Raw genomic sequence first — 12,170 nt, 5'->3', positions numbered from 1 at the left:
CTCTGTTGACACATACAAAAGAGATTGTCAAATGAAAACATAAAAGTCTTATATTAATTGTAACCCCCATCAGATGGAATTGATTTTAGATGGATAATTGTTCCAGCTTAACATTGTGAAAGGGAATGGAAGTAGTGACCTTATAAAGGTGCAGCTTTTCCTTCACAGTCCAATCAGCAGAACAGGGCAGATGCTGGACCAGGCTGTATGGTTAAAGTCAGCCAACTATGGGTTGCAGGTAAGAAAATCGCTGGATTCCCCCATCAATACAGTCAGTGTTGATGGGGGAATACATCCAGTGGAGCTATTGGGTTCTCCCAGTGGGGAGAGCCTTCCATGCTGGGAGAACACACAGTGATTATTACTAGTGGTCAAAGCCGCTGGCAATAATCACATGAAAAATCTGATACACTGGTTGTAGCCTGCCCACACATGGTTCGCATCTCAGGCCGGTCCCTGCTGGCCGGAACCTGCTTTTGTTAGAACTTTTGTTAGAAGTCTACAACTCTTGTCAGGTTTTCATATCTGTGTGTGTCTTGGTTTCTTACTTTACCTCACTTCTTATTTGGTGGAACCATTGTCAGCAGGGTGGAAAGTGAGGGTAAATCTCTCCAAAAAGTGCCAAGACAGCAATAGAAATCCAAAAGGGGTTCTAATCCTTCCCCATTCTAACCAAACTAAAAAAAAAGCTTTGATATACACTTTAATAGTAGTGAGGTTTGCAGCAAAGTTGAGGACCTGGCTTTACTGTCTGACAGGGGTAGCTGAAGAACAGTATTGGTTGGTGGAAAATATATGTATTTAGGAAAACAAACAGCCAAGAATTGTAAAGAAACATGAAGTGAATGCAAATGGCACATCTGTACCAGTCCAACAAAAATCTGCTTCTGTTATATACTAATTCAGGTAGTTTAGCCTAGCTAATACTGAATTACATTTATAGGTCTCAGAGATGTTGCTAGCACTAATTTACTACCATGTTTTTATTCTACAGCTTACAAAAGGTATGAATGGAATGAAGGAAATGAAAGCTAATGTATATACAGTTACTGATTCTATATTTAGGACTTCCTAAGAAGTGTGTGTGTAGTGTATAAGAGACCTCCCAACTACGTGAGCATCCAATCAACAAAATGAAAAATTAACTACTGGAAATTCCCACTGAAATGATTCCCAGGGTATGTTCATAATAAGAAGTCCTGACCTCTGACCAATTTCCATGAGCACATTATTTCCCCATTTCCATCCACAGGCCATAGAGTGAATATGAGGAATACATAAATAAGAGATAACAGTCACACTGATTTATAAGGCCACAATCAAAAAAAAAAATAAAATGTTTATGCTCAGTGGTATCTGTTTAGTGATCTGGCTAAAAGCAAATCTGGATTCAAAGAATTTCAGCAAAAACTTGTAACACATGTCTAAATATTGGAACATACATCCAGGTCATATGAACTGATCAAGAAATTTAAGTCAATCCTGACTCTTGCAGGGACCAAAAATCTGAACAGGCAGGCTAGAATATATAGATGGGGCAAATTATATTTACACCTAAATCTACTTCTCCATTCGATTTATGGACATCATGTAGTCTTACCACTAAGAACTATAATGCCACGTACACACGGTCGGAACTTCGGTCTGCAAGAGACCGAAGAGATTTTTTAGTCGGAAAACGCGACCGTGTGTATGCTCCATCGGTCTTTTGCTGGCGGAATTCCAGACAGCGAAAGACTGAGAGCATGCTCTCAATTTTTCGGTCGGGAAAAGTTCCTATCTGAAAATGAGATCGTCTGTGGCAACTCTGACGTGCAAAATCCCTACGCATGCTCGGAAGCATTGAACGTCATTTTCTCGCCTCGTTCTAGTGTTGTACGTCACTGCGTTCTTGACGGTCGTAATTTCATCGAACTTTTGCGTGACCGTGTGTATGCAAGGCAAACTTGAGCAGAATGATGTGGGAAAAGCCATTATATCTTTTTCCAACGAGAAAACCGATCGTGTGTACGCGTCATTAGAATTGCAGCTCTTAAAAGATGAACATGAAATACATGCATTCATAAGATACTTCAGTGGAAAGAGTCCCTAAAACCTGGGTAACTCCGCATATGGTGAAAAAATGTGCAAGCAGAGAAAACCACACATTATAATTATTGGTAGACCAAAATTGTAGACAGTTGAAGTTAAAGTGGAGTTCCAGCCTCAAAAAAGTTTTCTTAAAAGTCAGCAGCTACAAATACTGTAGCTGCTAACTTTTAATATAAAAGGACACCTACCTCTCCATGGAGCCCGCGATGTCAGCCCCCCGAAGCCGATTTGTCCATTGGCCCGGGTGCAGGCGCCACCATTGCAGCTAAGGGAAACGGGAGAGGAGCCTTCAGGCTTCACAGCTGGTTTCCTACTGCGCATGTGGGAGTCACGTGGTGCTTTCTCAATGGCGCCGTCATCTTCTGGGACACACACAGGACCCAGAAGGCAGCAGGGGGGGGGGGCTCAAGGCAGAAGAGGAAATAACGCACCTCCCTGCGGCAAGGTTGGCACAGAAGTACACCTTTTAACCTAAGCAAAACAAAAAATATATATATCCAAAAACAAGGGGGTGGTGGGGTGGTCTTTAGTTTAAGGCCGAGCTGTATAGTTGGGTGGAACTCTGCTTTAAGGCTTTAAGTGGAAATCTGGTTTTCCTGTAAAAGTCAAACTTGGGTTCTTTGAGTCTAAGGATAGACTCAATGACCATTTGTGAGGTTGGAGATGTAGAGATCGCAGAGCCAGCTTAAAGAATGAAAGGTTTTTTTACATTAATGCATTCTCTGCAATATGATAAAAGACCCTTTTAGGTGCAGCTCCACCTCCCTCCCCGCCCCCAAATACTTACCTGAGACTGATCTGGAATCCGGCACTGCTTTCCATCTCCCTTCTCATAGTGAGAGCAGCGGGAGCCTAGGGCTCCTGCTGCTGTCAATCAAATCCAGTGATGAGGAAGTGGGGGGACCACAGGGCCGAGCCGCACTGTGTGTGTCAACTGACTGCATGAGTGCACCCCTAGCAAGTGGCTTGCAGGGGGTGTACTAGGCAGTGGGGAGGAGCCATCGGTGGGGGCCCCAGAAGGGGAGGATCTGGCTTTTTTTTGTTTGTTTTTAAAGATAACAAAGATCCTTTACAACCACTTTAAATATATAATTAAAGCCTAAGTTCAGCCAAAATAAAATACAGAAAAATCAGCACAAAAGACATAACTTATAGTCAGTAGGATGTGTACTTTGTACGGATTAGTCTTCTTTCAGTTCAAATTCTTCTCCGTATATATTCCCCCAGCCCCGCCCCACCAGAATCTTCCAGTATGGAGGGGGTTAATACAACTAAGCACAATGTGCTGTGCTTTGCCCATCCATGTGCACCTTACTGCATAGGCCAGTTATAGGTTGGGGTGGTTGCCACTTTTTTTGTACAGTTGGTTGAACTGGGTGCAGGGATGCACTAGATACCTTCAGCTGCCACTGTGCTCTTGCTGGGTGTCACACGAGTCCCTGCGTATTTAATGAGGGGTGGGCTCCCTGCAGGCATACCTGCCCTTAATCAATCCACTGCTATATGTGCTCCAACTTGGGAGACTGAAAACTATAGTTAAGCCTCGTACACATGATCGGATCTTCCGCAGACAAAGCCTCGGACTTTTGTCCGAAGGGCGTTGGCCAAAAACTTGTCTTGCATACAAACGGCACACAATTGTCTGCCAACAAACAAGAACGTAGTGACGTACCAGATGTACTACGAGCCGATAAAGAGGAAGTTCAATTGTCAGGCGCCACCCTTTGGGCTCCTTCTGATAATTTTGTGTTAGTAGAAGTTTGGTGAGTGTTGATTCACGCTTTTCATTTTGCGCTTTTCATTTCGTGCTTTTCTGTTAGTTTCTGAATGGCCGCTCATCAACCAGCCATGTTGCGGAATCGGAAGTGATAACGTATTATTTATGATTGGCCTTGGAGTCATTGCTTTGACCCAAGTCCAGTCCAGGAACAGGAGGAGGAGGATTTGTTTGACCAAAAACTGGTTGCTTTATTATTTGTGACCAATTATATCAAATCCCATTGCTGCGGGAGCTCCAGGAGAATAATCCGGATGATTTTCGGAATTATCTCTGAATGACGGACCCCTGCTTTCACCAACTCTTGGCATTTTTGACCCCCTATATTAAGAAGCAGGACATATGCATGAGGCTTTTATTTTATTTTTTGGTTGAATAATGATTTGATATATTTTCTATATTGTTGAATGCATAGAATGCACTTTTTGGTTAAGTTCTACTGGTAGCATAGATAGGATGTCTAATTTTATTTGTTTTCTTTTATTAATGCACAAAAAAATTGTGGAGAATAATACTTGGCTATGTGTTTTACTTCAAAATGACAGTTTGGGAGTAGACAGGTACATTTAAAAAAATACAATGTAAAATTAAAGAGGAAGTAAACTCTCCCACGCTGATGCTTCTTTTCATTTAGTTCATAGTAAGTTGAAGGTCATTGGACCGAAACGCGTAGGGCGGCTTTTTACAGACCCTATACACTGCTTTTTATTCTATCTTTGTGATCACATTTTTATATATGTATCGTGGTTTTTTATGAATAAAAACACCCAGAAGTTATACTATGTGGAAGCATCTCTTCTCTTTTTTCCATATACCCTGGTGAACTGAGAAACCATCACTTTTTCTGGAACCTATTTTCGGCTCTGCTCCTGTCGGTAGAGAGGGGACGTCCCGGCCCGGGAGAGACTCTACCTTTGCCTCCAACACTTCACCACTTCGCCCTGGGTGGCATTAAGCTCCATTGATTCTATGCTCATGGCAGTAGAATCCAACTTCTCTGGTAAGCGTATTTTATCTACTCGCTTAAATTGATGATATACCAGCTGAAGGTTGAGAAGCAGACAGAATTGATATACGGATTATCCATTCTCATTGTGGACTTTTTTGCTCCTTCGGATCACATATTTGCTTTTTCTGGGACATTACGTCTATATGTACTTTGAATTTTATTTATTATTAATATCTTTTGTGTGTTTCTAGCGCTACAATTTATTTTTTACATAATAAGTAATTATCAAACGATAGCCACTGTAATCCAGCCCAAATCGCAAATTACTTACTGTTTAAAGAAACTTTAAAAAATTTGTTTCCAGGGGTAAGGCAGTGCCATCTTAAGTATTGTTTTCTGAGTCCAAGTAGAGTGTATTTCCGCCCTTACATTGAGCACTTCCTGTATTGTTAACCAAGCCTCCTTTTCAATCCAACATTTCTATGGCAACCCTGCTTCCCTGCTCATAGCTGACTTGTTTTATTTCATAGTATTTACTTGAGCCCGATGTCAGTCTTATCAGCTTCGGCTGATAAGACTGCAGTAATGCTATCCAATGCCGTTTTTTCCACTCTATGTGATGTCACATGGTCACATGTGTGATTATGCAGTCTCGTGGTATTTCAGTGTTGTGCCATAGGAAGTCCTGATAATAGATAGACAAGCACACAGAGTGTGCCGTAAATCATGGGAGATATGGGCATGCTCAGTGACTTCATTCTAAAGAACAAAAAGGATTACAACAATACTATGCAAGTAAGGAAATATCTACAAGCAGTGTTCATTGGGGTTTTTTATGCTGATTCACATGGGACCAAGTTGTGGGGGAGAGTTTAGAACCACTTTAACAAGGGGCACCAACATAGTTGTATCTTTGATCTTAAAAACTAGGGGATAATGGTGTTGTGGTAACTTGCCAAAAAAAACCAAAAAAAAACAAACAAGCATAATAATATTATTCTTGCTATCACTACAAAATAAAAGCCTTTTAAGATATGTTTGGCATAACTCCATCAGTATCACCAGCAAAGCAGATTCATTATTATCCCATTAAAAGAAGAAGAGTATGTGCGCTGCATTTTGAGATTTCCTAATTTGCTGCATCACGAATGTTAATTCTCCATTATGAATGCTAGTGTACAAGACCGACCGCTTCTGGCTCGTCCTTGCTTCCGAGCATGCGTGTTTGTACTTTGGACTTTTGTCCGACAGACTTGTGTACACACGCTCGGAAAATCCAACAACAGACCACTGTCCGCGGAAGATTTATAAGCCTACCATCCAACATTTGTCCGCAGAAAGTTGGCCAACAATTGTCTGATGGAGCGTACAAACGGTTGAATTTTCCTCCAACAGCCTGTCATCACACAATTCCCGTCAGAAAATCTGATTGTGTATACGAGGCTTTAGGACTGTAGTATACAGAGGAGCCTTGACATGGGCACTGCGGCTTACGCATATATTTTCAAATGTGTGCAAACAAAACCCTCTTTTTTTAACGTGAAATGTTACAGGGCCAGTTTGGCTGTTTTGCAGGCTGGCAAGTGTGCTGGAAAATCTTTTGTTTGTTTGTGATGTGTGTTGCCTTTCCTTGTGCACCTTACTACAAAGGCTAGAGATTGGGGTGGCTGTCACTTTTTTTGTACAGTTAATACAACTAAGCGGCTCTCAACAAGAGAGTCCGACTATGCCCACCCTTTCCACCTAGCTCCTCCATTCATAGAAGCCAAACTACAGCTTCGATGAATGAAATGTGATCTATGAATGCAGGGAACTGACCTATCAACCATCTGCCCTTCTCTCACCTCAAATGTGTGGCTGGGGGAATCTGTTCAGTTTTTTCATTCAGCCCGCTGGCTGAACAAAAAAAAAAAAAAACTGAACCATGTACGGCCAGCATTACTCTTAAGGTTTCAATCAGACAAACAGAGCCTCAAAGTAAGCTCTTTCTTCCACACAGTCTCTTTAGTCAACTCACAGTGATATGGGGATATACAGATAGGTATTGAAAAAAAATTTAAAAACTTGAAAAACTTGAAAAAAAATAATCAAATCCAAAAGTAATATAGTTTCTTTTAAAATCTCAGGACTGTCTGGTAGCCATTCTAGCTCCCAAATGAGGTGTATTCACCTGTATCGCTTGAGTTAAGCTTTCAGCAGTGATGTCGACACTTCATGTGATTTAAGTTAGATTGTGAGCTAGTATGGAGTCCAGAACATTTATCAGAATTCTTTCTCCTTTATACAGTAACAATAGGGGTTATTAAAAAGTGTGCAAATAGACAGCTCTTTAGGGATAGTTACCCTGCAGCACACAGCCAACTCAATGTGTTTTGTAGGTCATGGTATTGCATAAACTTCTTGGGTGAGTCATTAAGTCCTGTGATTACTCAACCTGTCATGCACAGACAGGATAGCTATACCTGATATGCTTACTATTAACCCTAAAAAGATATAGGCAATATATATATAGCTCTGCAGTCAGGGGCAACTAAATATCCTAGTCAACGGGGAAGTCTGTCTACTAGCGGGATCCTAGGTCCATCCAGAAGACATAGGTCCACATATTGCTTACACACGAACATAACAAACTTGTGTTCACCAGCTTTCATGTCTCTTCCAAACATGTTTTGCTGTGAAAAAGCTTCATCAGGATGGATATGATTGTATGGATGAGAAATCTCCAGTGCATGTCACAAGAGATTAAAAAGAAATGTAAAAAAAAAAAAAAAAAAAAAAAACATGGGGTACTGGTTATAAAACAACGACGGTCGTAGCCTTCTGCGCACATAACTGATGATTCAGTCCATGAAGGCACCACTCCTTTGTAAACAATTGTACTTTTCCAAGCTTAAATCTTGAGAACCTGACCTCCTGTTCTTGCACTTTTATTTCCCTGACACTGCGGTTTAGAGCACAAATTCCTTTCCTCATCTGAATAAACCCAGCGGCTCCAGTGTTGGAGATTATATACATTCTTCATTTTACAAAAGTGCCCCCACTTGTCGGGGAAAATGGATTAACTAGCTGCCAGCAAGGAAAATAATCCCAGGAGTATCACACGCCAGTACTTTCCCAGCTGGGAGTCTGTCTGCAAACACACAAAGCATGGTAGGAAGGACTCCGGTGTCGCATGCCCCTGCTGTTTTACATTGCCAAAATCACTGCCATACTTACCTGTAGCATTACATTTCCACTTCTCAAGGGATAAGATGGCACGAGCTGGGGCAAGGAAAGCAAAAGCACTTGCCTGGAACAAGGGTAACCTGGAGCAATGGCAGAACAGAGAAAGACAAGTGAAGTTCATTCATGTTACTCAACATCACAATGGCTACACTTCATTCTTAAAAGCCAATATAAAGACAGACGTGACAGAGGCCTTTTTTAGGATATATCCACTTACTATAAAGCTCACATACTACATAAATCTTAATTGACTTTAAGGCTTGTAGAAAAGTTGTTCTGGTAAAGCACCAACTCCACCCTGCGCTACTTGCCTACATGTATATTCTTTTTACAATAAGATATGAAGGGCAAAGAGGTGCCAAAGCTGGGACTTTGGAGTCAACAATTTAATAATAAGCTCTGTGGGTTTTGGCGCTCTCGGGTCGCTAGGGAAAATAAAGAAAGGTCTACGAAAGCTCTAGGTGCCCACTTCTAGCTTTTCAGGTCTGTGATAGGTAGCAAATTTGCTTTATGAACATATTTACGCAAGGTTATAAATTTTGCTCTAATAGTACCCATATTTCTGAAGTCCTACCATAAAGAGGTTGTAAACCATTACATAGAACCAGTGAAGGAACTGGCCTCAGGTGATACACAAATCCTCAATACATAAGTTTAACCTGTCTGCTGTCTCCTCTTCGCTACATCCATTTAAAGTGCAGAATTTATAATGCTTGTCTGAGCAGTCAGAGAGGGGAGGAGAGCTAAAATTACAAACTGTAGAGCTCAGTGATGATGTGTGCTGGAGCTCCCTCCCCTGTCACCATTTTTCTCTTGGTGTCAGGAAAACTTGTCAGAAATGAAAAGGCACAAAACAGCAGATACAAATTACGCTTAGTGCTCTTAGTTGAGATAAGGGCACACTATAGAGGGATTTGCTTTGTTTATATTTCATGTCTGAGATTTACAACCACTTTAAAGTGATATTAAATACACAGCAGTTCATGGCCATTGATTGGAATAGAACGATCAATGGCTGTAAGCTGCAGCAAATAAAAACCCTTTTTCCCCCTATTTATTCTGAAGAGGTCACATGATCTTTTCCTGCTTGTTTCCATCACCAATGTGAAATTGATGAAGTTAGTATATATACACAATAATGCAGTATTTAATGTAATGGCATTTTATACATCATGGATTTAATGACACTTTAATATACAAACCAGCACTGCTGCAACCAGAAAGTATAGAGAAGAAAAAAGTATGTTGGGGGTAGGAAGGGAAAGAGCTGTCTATACTGCAATGCAGCCCCCTTCCTAGACTGGTACGTAGGTAACAAAAATGCCCCATAATTGCCATCCATGATTCTTCTGACTCAAACAGCACTCTGGTGCTTGCAAGTACAGTTCTGGATGGGTTTCCTGTGACTTCTAAGCCCAAGGAATAAATATTGGGAGCAAACAAAAGTGTCTGTGTTATTCATCACAAGACTCTGAATTGTTATCCTCTTGATTCTACATATACAAGTCATACAATTCAGAATAAATCCTTGGACTTTACTGCATTACGGGAATGTATTATTTATGCCTCACCATCAACAGTAAAACATTTTGGACTATACAAACCTCCCTTAAAGGCCCTTGGCAAAAGCTAAAGATATCACTATGCTGTTCTTTAAAGTGGACCTGTGCGTTAACAATTCAATGCAAAGAAACAGGTTCACTTTAATGCACCCCTTCCCAGGTGACCATATTCACCTTTCCTTTGCGTCCCCACTGCTCTATTCAGTTGCAAGGAAAGCAAACCTCGTGTAAGCTCCAAATCCCTCTATTTGGAGCTTACACAGGGCAGAGGACACTCTCCCCACAACCCATGTGACAGTGCTGGACATATCACCAGTGATGTGTAGTAAGTCACATGCTTGCCTATACCTGGCAGTACTGACACCTGAACAGAAAGCAGGGGGGAAAAAGAAAAGCGAATATGGGTTGCTGAGGGGAGGAGGGCATTAACCCTGATTTCTCATTAAAGAGAATCTGTCACTTCCATTGAGCTATCACATAACATAGGGAGCTTGTTAGCCCCCTATGTGATAAATATAAAGTTGAGGGAAATAAGCTTAAAAAAATTAAAGTAGCACATAATTTGGAAAATGTTTTTTTTTTTTCAAAAATCCTCTCCCCATGTAAACACATATGAACATAAATATGCAAGTTGGGTGCCCCTTTGCATGAAAACAACTGTGCTTCACATGTTAGGTATTATTGTGTGTGATGGAGTAAAAGCAATAATTCTAGGGTCATCATTCACAGTTAAGGCTGAACTCAAGCTTTTGTTAGACTTTACATAGTTTGTTAGGGTCAGCTTGGCACAAATGAACTATGTTCCTTACTAACATGTGAGGCCGCTAGTTGTGCTGTATAAACTGTATGTAGCCAAGGCTACATACAGCAAACCCCGGCTGTGTTCCGGGTTCGAGCCGAGACTTCCTGTACCCGGAACACTGTAGAGTCTATCTGATCGGCGCTCAGCAATTTACAGAAAGCAGTGTATTCTAGCAATTATTACAAAGCTTCCTCTGATTGGCTGAGTCAAAGAGGCGGGCTGATGTCGGCCAACCAGAGGAAGCTTTGTCTTCATTGCTAAAATACATCACTTTCTCTGAATGGCTGAGCACGAATAGATAGACTCTACTGTGTTCCGGGTATGAGAGGAAGATCACAGCCCAAACTCGGAACACAGTACGTTATGCTGTATATAGCCTCAGCTACATACAGTTTATACAGCACATCCAGCGGCCTTACATGTTAGTGAGGGACATAGTTTGTTTGGGCCAAGCTGACCCAAACAAACTATAAAAAGTCTAACAAAAGCTGGAGTTCAGCTTTAACTCTAAAATGATGACCTGTAAAGTCTTTTAAAGGGTTGCTCATGGACAATTTTCTGTACAGAAGTCTGTTACCGTTTCACGGGCGCAGGCAATTATAAGGCTTGACATTGCCATGTAGTTACTCTTTTGTGTTTGTGTGCATTATTTTGTGTATTGACAACATGAATATGATGAACAAGTGTGTTAATATCACGTGACATTAAAAAAATGGTAACTAACAGCATTTTATTCTTGAGGTCCTCTGCTTTAAAAAAAAATATATAATATTTTGTGAGTTTTAAGTAATCTTCAGGCCTAAAATGTGCATAACGTGTGAAAAAAATGCAAAAACAACTGGCAAATTGCTTTGATGATACAAAAATACAAGAGACACTGTAGATGGTGAAGTTTCAGGATACATTCTGTATTGCAATATAGTTGCATGCATCATGGTTCTTGCAATGCCAATTGAGCACCTGCATAACGATCATTACCGTTTTGACCCACCATGATATATGCCATCTACAAGCTGGTATAGAACCACAGCATAACACTTTCTGATTGTGCACCCAACTAGAATACTTATAGAACGAAGGAAACACAATTATTATAGTGGCGGCTATAGTGATATCAACAATCATAATAACATTTTTTGTCTCCTTGAACAATCCTAACAATACTGGCTCATTAATTATTACTTGGCTATCAGTATTCCTTTTCTCAAAGATAAGGCTGAATTTCTCCTCAACTCCTCTCATGTGCAATGACCTTGCTGTGTCTGCAGGGAAGAAACAGTCTGTAACATAATGGAGAACATCACTATTTGCCAAAGCAAACTCACTTAAACAGTCCCAGGTCTGCACTTGGGACCACCATATCGCTATTCAATTTGATTAGACTGCAGTATCAGCAAAGTCTGAGGGGTGAGAGCATTGTGGAGGGGGGGTCACATACTTATGCCATCATTTCATTGGGATCCTTTTAAAACAGGGGTCTCAAACTGGCGGCCCTCCAGCTGTTGCGAAACTACAAATCCCACGAGGCATTGCAAGGCTGACCTTTACAAGCATGACTCCCACAGGCAGAGGCATAATGGGACTTGTAGTCTCGCAACAGCTGGAGGGCTGCCAGTTTGAGACCCCTGTTTTAAAAGAACAGAGATATGTGAGCCATAGTAAAGCATTTTTTTCAAATGTCAGGGGCTATCATGCTGATCCTAACTAGTGAGCTAATGATGCAGAACACAAGTGCAGAAAAGTGGTTTCAGACTTCACCGGCTG

General features: G+C 41.0%; 1 protein-coding gene across 4 annotated transcripts in view; it reads right to left on the bottom strand.

The window, feature by feature from the left end:
* Window positions 1-12,170, bottom strand: part of SLC23A2 (solute carrier family 23 member 2) — a 308,554-nt gene that overhangs the window by 75,704 nt on the left and 220,680 nt on the right. For all 4 annotated transcript variants that reach the window (XR_012242995.1, XM_073622040.1, XM_073622042.1 and 1 more), the window contains one exon: window positions 8,034-8,122. Coding sequence is in view for 3 of the 4 variants with exons in the window: in XM_073622040.1 (XP_073478141.1) it covers window positions 8,034-8,122 (89 nt within the window). In the remaining variant the exon portion in view is untranslated. The remainder of the gene's footprint in view (window positions 1-8,033; window positions 8,123-12,170) is intronic.

Source organism: Aquarana catesbeiana, linkage group LG03 (genome assembly GCF_042186555.1).
Source record: "Aquarana catesbeiana isolate 2022-GZ linkage group LG03, ASM4218655v1, whole genome shotgun sequence".
Lineage (NCBI taxonomy): Eukaryota > Metazoa > Chordata > Amphibia > Anura > Ranidae > Aquarana > Aquarana catesbeiana.
The sequence above is the reverse complement of the archived record's forward strand: the minus strand, read 5'-3'. Positions and strand labels throughout refer to the sequence as shown.